This window comes from Pomacea canaliculata, linkage group LG10 (genome assembly GCF_003073045.1).
Source record: "Pomacea canaliculata isolate SZHN2017 linkage group LG10, ASM307304v1, whole genome shotgun sequence".
Lineage (NCBI taxonomy): Eukaryota > Metazoa > Mollusca > Gastropoda > Architaenioglossa > Ampullariidae > Pomacea > Pomacea canaliculata.
Genome location: NC_037599.1, coordinates 19742826 through 19754882, shown reverse-complemented (window position 1 = coordinate 19754882; position 12057 = coordinate 19742826). Strand labels below are relative to the sequence as shown.

Genomic DNA, 12057 nt, shown 5'->3' with positions numbered 1-12057 from the left:
ACAGGTTTTTCACTCCTCGTGCACCCCACATGCCCCACCACCTATTATAGACCGACACATTGTGGTTAGACTCCTTTCAGTCTTTGTATACTGAAAACATATGTGAGTGCGCCTGTGTGTGTGTGTGTGAGAGAGAGAGAGAGTGTGAGATAGAGATAGAGAAAGAGAGAGATAGAGAGAGTGAGGATAGTATATGAATAAGTTGAAAAGGTTTCAGCCAATGGGAGACTTATGAATATTTAAATTTATTAGGCATGACGTCATGACTTGACCTCTTTGTTTGCATAATGATAATTTTACACGTGTATCTTCACAACAGATGAGGAATATTAAAACTGACTGGGGAAATACTTTCTTGCAATGAGCTTTACCCGATCACTAGAAAACAACTGCACTGAACTTGTTCTCTAAGTGTAACGTGTTTTTGTGTTCCAGTTTTATTAATTAACTCTTTGGATGAACGCTCGAAAACTTCACCTTTATACAAAAAGGTAGGTGAAGATTGGATCTCGGAGTTAATCAGTCATTCCAGACATAATTTTTTTAAGGGGTGGGAGAGCAAATTGCCAAAAACCAAGCTTATTTCGGAATATTAAAAAATCTTCATTTTCTCTTGCACCTGATGCCAGGCGCAGGAGTGTTTCAGCAAATGAACAGCTAGATTTTTTCTCTCTCTCTATTTTTTCTGTTTTTCGGTCTTCATCGTAGTTGACGGTTTTGCAGCCTTTCGACTTTTTTCTACTGCAAATTACTTTCGACTTTTTCCCACTTCCATTTTTTTCAGCAGTAGGAGTCAGACATAAAATTTAATCACCCTTTTCCCCAGACTGAACTTTAATGCACCTCATTTAAAGGTCTGCCAGACAGCAATTTATTTCCAAATGACTTTGTTACGCTGAGTTCGACGGTGTTCGCGAAGATCTGGGTTAACACAAGCCCTCGTCTAGCATGTCTGCAGACATAACCATGTACCCGAAAAGGTCAAAATTCCCAGACATAAGGAATTACTACTTTCTTAATACTTTCAGTCCATGTGGGAACCAGGACCCCATTGTAATTAGTCCTGTAGAGGCGGAGGAAGATGCTCGGCTTGGAGGGATGGTGTGGAGAACACTTCATGCTGACAGTGAAGACATCCTTGCCTCCTCAGTAATATTTTTGAGGGGACGGCTGCCCCACCTTGCCCCTGGTTGCCACTGTCCTGTCCGTGTACATTTGTTATTTTTAGATACTGTGGTTTGTGTAGACTTGCTTCTTAAGAACTAAAGAAGAGCGGAACTATTCATTCTGATTTAAGAAAAACGGATCTGGTTGTGAGCTAAAAAAATGTTTGCACTTGTAAATCTTTCGGATGAGGCTCTGATGCAGCATCGATAATCTGATAACCAGTGCTTCCATTAAAAGATCAAACAACTTTTTAATAAAGAACCGTGGCTATACAACACATAGAGTGATGTGTGTCACATATGTAAATGGCTTTCCCCGACATCCATCACTCAAAATATCTGGGGACCTCTACACCTGCCGCACCTGGAGACGCATCTCTATTATAGAATAAAAAAGAAGGGAAGAAAGAAAGTGAACACTAGAAAAAAGTAGCCGGGCACCTCACTACTAGACAAACGGTTGTCTCCCTTCATGGATGTTCTGGAAGCCACATGTCTGTTACATAAGAGGGTGGATAGATAAAGGCAAGAAGACTGCAGCGGATAAATATCTTCTGCAGCTTGTGTGGCCACGTACACCCCATGATACAAGTGTTAAACCAAATAAGGATTTGATGAATTAAGAAAATACATTATTTTAAAACTATTATTAAATAGTATAACACAATATATCATAGAAAATAAAAAAAATTAGGTCAGCATTAATTGCTGAAAACGAAAATCTAGAAGGACAACTTACGGAGTGGCGCCATTGTCACTGTTGCTGGATCCCTGTTGCGTCACTTCCTGTCTTCACTCTGGACCTTGGCACGCGACTCATCAACAATGAGAGCAGGACAATGGCACGCTGTCACGTGACGTTACGAGTTCATTAGAAGAGATGTCCAGTGGGGGCTGCTGACAGCATCACTGTAGACACAAGAGGCGAAAGTGCATCAGCAGGTATTGAAGGTGAACACAGATGGCGACTGGATGCAGAGATATTAGTGTCTCCCCTCGTTATCTCGCCAACCCCCGCATCACACCACAAAGATATCTTTTGCTAATTTCTTCAAACATTAAACATTCAACCATATCAAGCTTCTCATTTTTGTTTCTAAGCAGAAAAGCCAAGAGTCTACACCCACAAAGTGCTCAGCCATAGCAAGGATCCCTCGCCAGCACTTCTGTCTCCTCGCCCTACCCGGAGGTCAGGAGAAGTTCACGCAGGAACATGAAATCCTACAACTGATCTCCTTTTGCTGTTAAACGGGTGAAGTCGCGGTCAGCCGCTACAAGTTTCTGTCAGGCTGACGATTAAAACCATCATCCCAGTGGGATGTGGAGCCTGCTATAGCCTTCTGATGACAGATCTCAAGTCAGAGAGAAAAAAAAAAAAAAATGGAATAAAATGACGGGAAAGAGTTATGGGAAGTTGGATGGGGGAGTGAGGCTGAAGGGTGGCGCGGCATAAAAATCGATGATAAGGATGATGATGATGTGATGAGACAGTCAGCTGGGTCTGCGACTTTCACAGTTTGTTTTTCCTCCGGGCGAATTGTTTTTTCGCCACTTTAGTAACTGTGCTAGTCTCTTGACTTACTGCCATGGCTGATGACGAACCAGCTCCGCCAGACCAGAGGAACATCAACTGATGTGAAGAGTAGAGCCTGCCTCTGAGGTACTCTAGCGCAAGGGTATGGGGTAAGGTGCACTCTGAATATTTCCGCGGAATAATATAGTACACGGTGCCTCTCAAATATTTTCGTAGAGGAGTGTGGAGTATCGTGCCTCTGAAATAATCTCGCAAAAATGGATTTCGTGAGGTGCCTTTGAAATATCTGACAGAGAAGTGTCAAGAAAGCTGTCTATGAAATGTTTGGAGCAGTCTGGCGGAGAATGTCTCTCAACTCTTTTTAAGGAGGAGTGCGGCGAGAGGTGGCTGTAGACTATATCCTCGAAGGACTGTTGTTACAAGATGTCGCCACAATGTGTTTGAGTAGAATTCTGGAGAGACAGCTAAAATATTTTCGGGAAACGTCTGAAATGTACATGAGGAGTGTAGTGAAAGATTCCTGTGTTCCCAGGGGAAATTTTCTGGATAATGAATCTGAAATCTCGGTCGGCATAAACCGCGGTGCACCTGCAGTCTTCAAAAAATTCCAGTCTAAAGTCTGCGAAATAACACTGATATTCAGAAAAATAATAATTCCCCCACTATTCCACTAGCACGGTAACTAGATCCAAGCATTAAAGTAGCAATATTTTAACAAATACAAACATTTCTAGCAATTACAACACGGTATTTTGCTGTTGTTTACATCCTCAAGGATGAAACTTAAATATTATTGTTATTGCCGTCAGGAAAAGGGAGCAGTTCTATATGGTGTATAAATTGTTACCACATTACAACAGTAAGAGTATCATGCCATATTTTGCAGCTTAATTTACACAAAAGTCTCCGAGCACAACTTAGTGTCGACAGCTGTGATGGCAAACAGTCCGCGTGGAGCGTCCTGCCGCCATTTTGACGAGGACGCAGACGCTCAGGGGAAGACTACTACAGGGATGTGAATACAGTTCTACTGACTTAGCGGCTTTCTCTGTCCCCAGGGAACCCATTGACTACAGGAGGATGTAATGACAGGCCTAGAACTGGTGAGGCAGGATGAACTAGAGAGAGAGAGAAGGTGGCGATACATATACGAGACGCAAATAAAGACATGAGGAGAAGAGACAATAGAAAGGAAACAACAAGGAGAGGTTGTGCTTTTGTATCTGTTTTATAGAAAAAAAAACATGGAAGACCAAGAATGGAGATGGTAACGAGTGCAGGGCTTATTAAAGAATCACACAGAAACTGCAGACCGAAACAGACCCAAAGGGAAGAATAGAGAGAGAAAGGGGTTGTATAAAAGCGGGACAGACACGTTATAGATATTCATACAGGCAGACAGGCAAACATTCCCCAGACGAACGGGGATAAGGACAAGCAGGCAGGGACAACCGCAGTTGTGACCGTCTGGTCCTGACAGCGGCCATCCACAATGGAAATGACCATCTCCACACGTGTGGGAGGGATCTGTTCTGGATGGGAGGGTCCCAGCGGTAATGGCGGCCAAATTTGTATGAAGAGGCTGCCAGACGGACGGGGCGAAATGCGTCTGAGCTGACAATGAGACCGTGCAGGGTGGAGTGCCGCAGGCTACAGGCTTTTCACCATCAATCAGATGGCATTGGACACGCGCTGCACGCCGTCCTGTCTTCTCTATGAGTTGCCATTTGTTTTGTCTCCTTCAATCTCACAATTATTCCTCTTGTTTTCAATGGAGATGCTTCCTAAAGGGGTCGTGTCGACTTGACAACAAGTTTCTTTCTAGAAATAAAATATTTTGAAAAAAGATTTTACAGACAATTTACATGCTCTCTTCCCATGGAAAGATGTTATCAACATCATGACAGACTCACACAAATTAATAAAAACATCGCGGGCGCGCGCACACACACACACAAACACCGTTCTTGGGTCGACCACCTCTTGACCAGTCTATTATATTTACAAAATATCTGACCAGTTCGTTTTGTCCACACTAATGTCAGAGAAAATAAGCAATCAACAAATACTCGTTTCCTACCCTCCCAGGGGGGAGTCTGGGTGTAGCGGAATCGGAATCCGAGGAATGTCTATTCAGACATGTTTTCACACTTGTCATTACACTGATTGCTTCCGCACGTGAGCCGTCGAACCACTTATTTCTACACATCTCCGTATTCAATAATTAATCCGCGTTTTAGTATAAGTACATACATCCTTAATCTCTACACACTATACAGTGCGCTGTTTATTTTAGTCAGTCTGTCCATGTTTATATCGGCGTCAGTCTATTCAGGTCTATTTCATACAATGTTTCTACACAATCATCTATTGTTTGTTTATTTCTAGAAATCAATCATTGCAATGTTTATTATTCTCTCTATATCACAGTTGCTGTATACAAAATGTTGGTTTTTCTATATCAGTCACTCCAGTGTTTATTTCCACAAATCAGTCTGTCCTATAATTATTTCACTAATCAGTGTTTACAATGTTTATTTGTGTCCAGTATTCTATTCCACGTGTTAGTTTACTACCGTCTGTTTCTGCACATCTACACTTTGTTTATTTCTGGTCATCAGTCTCTATTATGGTTCTTTTTGCTCATCAACCTATATTTCATTTATTTCTTCAGTTTATATCTCGCTTTGTTTTGTTTGTCAATCTATATTATGCTTCTGTCTTCTCAAAAACTATTTTTCCGTCTTCTTACCTTCACCGATCAAAGTGCTGGCGGTTAGCAGTTTCCGAGATTTCATCGCCGTGCGCGCAATGTTCCGTTATCACAAGAACAACCACCGAGAAAACTCGGTCACACCTGTCACGGTCACACTCGGCTGCCTCCGCCTCACACGACGACGACGACAACATCAGCAGCAGCTGCGACCCGCAGCATCCAACGGCTCCGGCAGCGGAAGCGACATGCGGCAACCACGACGTCGACTCTGGCTCTCGCGGCACGCGACAACCCCGACGGCGATGAGCGATAACTTATCGTCGACCTTGTTGTTTCAGTCGACGGTGATGACGATGATAGCAGAAGGAGCAGCGCGCTGGCGACAGTCGGCAGTCAGGAACGAAGTGGAGTAAAGGGAGGAGAAACAGGAAGTGACGTGTGGGAGGGGCAGGAGGAAGAAGTGAGGGGAGGGGAGCTGGCGGAGACTGTGTAGACGAGCTTCCCTACCGCAGCTTTCACGCCGGTCGATGGTTTCGGCGACTGCGGTTGGGCAGATGCGTTGCCATGGCACCAAGCGAGACGATTGTTGTGAGATGTCGCGCGCTCGCGTATATGTGTGCGTGCGTGAGTCGGTCTTTGTATCTGGTTTATTCTTTGGTTTAATGTGTTTTTCTGTCAGTTTTATATTGTAAACTGTATTGTAAAGGCTGGTGGTGGTAAGTGTGTAAACAGAGAGGATGAGAGGCAGACGATGCATGTCAAGCACTCTCCCTCCATCACAACAACCATCAGCAAGTGTGGCTGCAGGACAAAGGACGATTGTAGTCGGGGAGGAGGAGAGGAGGTCTGTGTGAAGTCCTCCCCGTTACGCCACGCGCCGCCATCATGCGTGTAGACCTCCGTCACGAGCCAGAGTAAACCCTCGGCACGACAGATTGCGTGTCTGAGACTAACAAATACAACAATCTGTCTTCTCCACACTGCCACCATGATGAAAGTGTTTTGTGCACTGAACTGACCTCTCCACAACATTTCAATCAGCGGACATCGGAAGTCGGACTCCATCGCCACCCATGAAGCCAACACATTCAATATGAGCAGTCACAGTAACTGAGTGATGATGATGATGATGATGACCGATAAGTAACAGAAAAAACTATGTGATCACCATGATAATAGCATAACAACAAAAACACAAGGATAATGGAGATTTTAGCATTTTGAATTATCAGCAATATAATACAGTAACAGATTAAATATCCGGTGTGAACACTAAGATAATCTATCCGCCAGGCAAGATAACGGTGTGGGCTGCATACATACACACATATATATATAGTAAGTATGATGAATAAACTAATCCCATCTTTGTCAGAGACACAACATGATCAGCACAAAGTATAGGATCAGTCAGATGATGTAACCAGAGAATAGACAGGTTCGTGGTGTATGAGCTAGTAGAACCCGCAGGGGAGATAATGGTAATCAGCCATTAAATCAGTTATTAAATAATTATGAGGGGAGATAATTTATACCACGTGGTGGTTCCTCTCAGTGTGTAAGGTATAATCTGGTCAACGATGTAACCCCGAGATAATCCTATCCTAAATGACTGCAGTTGACCTCACAAGTCCACTTAGCATCTACTTTGGATGTTGTGCTTTCATACATTTCTTGCGACAGTTTACATTATTTGACTGGTATCAGGCACAGCACACCTAGCGGTTCATCGCCTTACCCCCCCCAAGAACCGTTGCTACTCTACCAGGACTCAGCTGTCAGCTTTACAATAAGACTTCTCTTTGCTTCTCCCTGTTCAACTCATACTACAGTCACATCACCAGATAGAATCACGATTAAACAATCTCTGAACATGAATACTCTTCACCTCAGAAGTGTTACAAAGTCCTGGCGATTCTTACTTCCGCCTGATTATCTTACATGTTCTTTATTCTTCTTATACAAAAGTAACATACAAACACCAATACTGACAAAAACAAAACATTAAACTGCCAAAATTTACAAATATAGAAAAAATAAAAACTAAAAACAAAACCAATACACACGAACTATTTTCCATCCCAACACACTAACGAGTTGGGGAGGAGATAGGAGAGAAGAGGGAGGAGGGTAAGGAGAGGCAGACTGCAGCAGTTCCCGGGCAAAAATCAATAAAAGCACAATTAAAAGGAAACATGAACTGTGCACAAGGAATAGTCGCCATATCTACTGTTCCTCTCTTCTCTTGTAAGCCGGCAACACGGGGACGCACCTACGATCTAGATCCTAGCTGCAGGCTACAATCATTCCGACTAGCAGGCGGCTTTTTAAATAATTAATCAAATTATCTTCTGACGGTTGTTTTTAATTTGCATTTCCTTGCAGACTACCTGCAAATCAGCTTTCATTATTTGTTTTTTTCAATCCTTTCTTTCTGAAGTCAGACTTTGGTCTCTCTGTCTTTTCTACAGACTAAACTTTCAACACGAGTACGAGCATGCACATCAAAATAAATTTTATTTTTATTGAGGCTGAAAGCATCTAAATAATTTCTGGATACGATGTTACGATTAGAAATGTCGGATGAATGTGGTTATTTTTGTCCCCACGTTTGGGATGTCGTTTTCCAAAATGACATTTTCTCTCGATTTTTTTTTTTCTCCCTGATGCAGCTTCCATCATCCTCAGGCTGTAAGACAGTGACACTAAGCAGCCCGCATGCACAGCATCACACACAGATTGGTTGGCAGAGAGCAGGGAGCAGTGACCTGCCAAAAAGTTCACCTCGCGCTCGTCGAGCGTTCATAAACGTCAGACGCGTTTATACCGGCGATTCAGATTGGAAGAGTCAAACGGCCCATCAGCCCCAGTATCTGTACTATTTATATAGACTAGAACTGGATGAGAAAGGAACAGAATGTGTATCTAGAGCTTCATGTTCATCTCATTTATAGAAACCGAAACTCTTATAGTTGAACGGTGAGAAGCACCTTAGAAGAAAAGGAATTCGCAGTTCAGTACGACCATTTGTTACTTCGACCGTCTAGCGGTTTCCTTGCCTGCTAGAGTACAGGTCATATCCACTGACCTGACCGCATGATACAGTTGTTAGACACGAGAAAATACAAGGAGATGGTATGTCGAGTACTATCGGAGCCATCTGCATCCGCAGTGTAGTAGTTCTCCATAAGACAAATATTCGCTCTTATAACTACTCCCTCCTTTTCTATGCCAGCACCGTCTCTCTCCATCCGTTGCATATGCGACTGGATACCAATTGTATTCCAAGTACTACTACTGCCTCCCTGAGGTCGATACCAGCGCGTGCAGCGATCTTGACCAGTCGAACCGACGACGCTGTCGCCAGTCGTAGCCCAGCGCACAGCACTTGGCTCGTGTGGATACCCAATCCTATCAGAGTCTGTGCCCAACAATTACTTGATGGAGTTATTACACAGACTAGACAGCTCTCTCTTCGATCAACCATTTCCCAAATGAAAAACAGACTCGATCACAGCGACAAGTGGCTTGGACGGCATCTGCTCCGCGGCGTAAAAACGAGAGTTTCCTTACCTACTAAATCAGCGTGTCGTCTAAGCCTCAACAATTAACCGACAATAATGCATATACAAAACAACAGCAAAAACCATCTTAATAGCCAGGAACAATGGTACTTGAGTTAAAAAAAATATTAAAAAAATTTACAACCCAATAGCGTTTGAAAAAAAATTATCTTATATTTGTCCATTACACGTAATTCAAACAGCACGGATCAATAACCTAGAAGGTGGGTAAGAACACCGCCGCCAAATCGTGGGAATAAACGCTCTGATACGGTTTGCAATAGAGACGAAGAACATAAGACTGTGATTTTCCAATAAAACGAGAAGCATACTGAAATAATAGAGGAATAATGAATAATACTCAGAAAACAGACGCGTACCAACATAAACAAATCGAACGAACCCAAGAAAGAGCAAGCCCGACAAGGACGGGTTTGCACGATGAACGAATATCGGCGTACAGAGGAGATGTGACAAACCGTTTTATGTAGCTGTACAATCGTATGGACTGCGAGAAAGTTACGATACGCGAAAGCTGGCTCCCAGATATAACCGTGTGAAGCGTTTCAGGAGGACCATGACTAGAGGGCTAGTGAAGAAGCGTAAAAGTAATAGAACGCGGTGAAAGATTCTCACGAGGATTCCACTCAACACGAGCGACAATCTCTGTATTGGGCAAATTAGACTGAAAATATTCTGTTCTGTCGTACCAAAACCAGACGGACCAAAGCAACAGGGTGGTTCCAGGCGGCCGCAAGCACATTAGTGATAAGCAGGTCGCACAAAACTGGACCAAAGCCAAAAACGATACAATATTACTCGTACCAAGTTCAGTGCATATCCACGCCCAGCAAATATTATCTCGCTCAAAGTGAGCTACTGCCTCTCCTTAACCCTAGTGATTAATGCACATCCAACTCGACATCACGACAACTTCTAGCTAGTGTCCGAGTGGCCAGTTCTGTACTACGATCACAACAACACTAGTCTTCTTTCTAGCCATTTCAATCTCGCAACAAACCGAAAGACAGCAAAAGGTCTACAAGAAGATGACAATCCTTCGATTGCTTGAGTCCGACAAGCGACTAGACCTTTGGCAACGAACCTAAGTGTAGGAGAAAAAACCAGACCTAATTCCCAACCTCGTACACTAATACTTTGATCTACAAAACAAAGCGCGGCTTCATGAATGTCATGCATGTATCAATAGTGCAAACCCCATCTTAAATTTACCTCGCCTTTTACGCCATGTTATGAGCAAAATATGAAGATTCCACAGCACTCGACAAGACAAGGCTCAGCCAGAGAAGACGTAACTTTACACTTGTAAACAAAATCAAGCGCTGCCACCACGACGTCCGAAGCGCTTCAGAGAACTAGTACGACGAACAAACCCACATAATAATTTTTAATGGCTTTTTTTACTTTTTTTCCATTTAGACAGCACTAAAAGAAACCTTTACAGGACGAGCAACCTGCAGAGAAATTTTTTTGGTATTATATCTTCATTATTGTGCGAGTGCCGGTGATAGAGACAAAGTATCAAAGAGCACCAGGACCTCGAAACAACACGGTGGCGCGCGACCGGTGAAACAGGCCAAAAAGAGCCGGAGCAGTTGAGTTGCGAAACAGTTAGAACACGCCGCGCGCGCCCAGTCTGGACCGACGAGCGCTGTAAACTTAACAGAGCGAACCAGACTATGAAACAACGAGTCGCAATGAAAAATTATATGAGCAAAACACTACCCACCAGCATGCAGGATGCTCCTATACGGCTCTGGACTCAGCCTATTGCTTCGTGCGGTTGACGCTGATCCAGACGAAGCGAGCCATCGTAGAAACCGGCAAAGTAATCAGACTCGACGAACATTTCACTCGGGGAGGGATGCAGGTCCTCCCTTCTCTTCACACACCGCAACACTACGAGAGAAGCCACCGCGGACGTTCGAGCACCTGATGAGGAGATAGGGAACTGGGCGAGAGCGCATAACGAAACGCATGTCGCAGGAAACCTGAAAAATAACAGTCTGCGCATGGAAGCCAATCACGCAAACCCGATTAACCAACACTGTGTGAGCTGATCCCTATCTGTGATTGAGAGCATCGAAAGCTCCGGAATAAGCACGACATGGCAATTTTATACCAAAGACTATGTCAAGGATATATACACGAAATAGTGGACGCCCAGAAAGTGAAGGAAACGTAAAACAATGGAGACCACACACAACAACAAACACTACGCAACAAACACCCCATTAGTAACACGAGTGAACAACAAAGAGATTCTTCATAAGAGCAACGCCTAATGTGCCTCATAAGTGCTAAGACGACACCTATAAACGATCCTGATCGATGATGAAGTTACACAAAACATACGAAAGATTCGAGGTGCGAGACACCCAAATATTACACTTACAAAATATTCTCCGCTAGTGACATCTGGTAGAAGGACGAGGGTGAGAAAGCATCACTAAGTAACGACTCAAAACACCTAATGAAGCACTCGAAATACGACAGAGAATAGAAGCGAGTCACTTCACCACTCTCACCATTGAGAGAGCAACATGCTCTTGGATCCCAGGGATTCGTCTACACAGAAAAACACAGATCTCTCGATGCGAAGAAATAAATCAAAAAGACCATGTCGCTAAGGAGACAAGATAGGAAGCAAATCGAAGCAGCACGTACATGTAAATGCTGCGGAATGGAGGACAGCACAAGCTCTCGCGTGATTAGAGGATGTACATGAAGACACACTGCTGGCCGGCTGAAAAAAACTCCCGTCGGCCCCACCGGCGGCGGTGTGCTGGACACCAACCGTGTGGACAGAATGTTGCTGGGGCACAAACCTTAATTATATGATGGCTTGAAGTGTCCATGCAGATTGAGAGAAGATCAGGCAAACAACTGTAGTCTAACAATCTACATCTCAGCTTTCTTTTTGCAAAAAATAAAAGCGTCAAGCCCGATGCCGGTTGAAGCGGGAAGGAACACTGTGAGTGTGCGTTGTGCTCGCTGCACTACTGTGCCTAGTTACTGATAGCCACGATGGAGTATTTAACGAGAACAGGGATAAAG

The 12057-nt window shown here is 43.7% G+C and overlaps 2 protein-coding genes across 3 annotated transcripts in view; both read right to left on the bottom strand.

The window, feature by feature from the left end:
- The window catches only part of LOC112574123, a 142479-nt gene that overhangs the window by 3989 nt on the left and 126433 nt on the right, over positions 1 to 12057 (bottom strand). Inside the window, exons 1-2 of one of the 2 annotated variants that reach the window (XM_025255005.1) lie at positions 5453 to 5840; positions 1906 to 2075 (exon numbers count right to left, since the gene is read on the bottom strand). In XM_025255005.1, the coding sequence (XP_025110790.1) occupies positions 1906 to 1918 (13 nt within the window). In that variant the 5' untranslated portion in view covers positions 1919 to 2075; positions 5453 to 5840. Of the gene's footprint in view, positions 1 to 1905; positions 2076 to 5452; positions 5841 to 12057 lie in introns of those variants that run through there. The other variant, XM_025255003.1, reaches the window with a different exon arrangement.
- The window catches only part of LOC112574113, a 103863-nt gene that overhangs the window by 28947 nt on the left and 62859 nt on the right, over positions 1 to 12057 (bottom strand). The window lies entirely within an intron of this gene.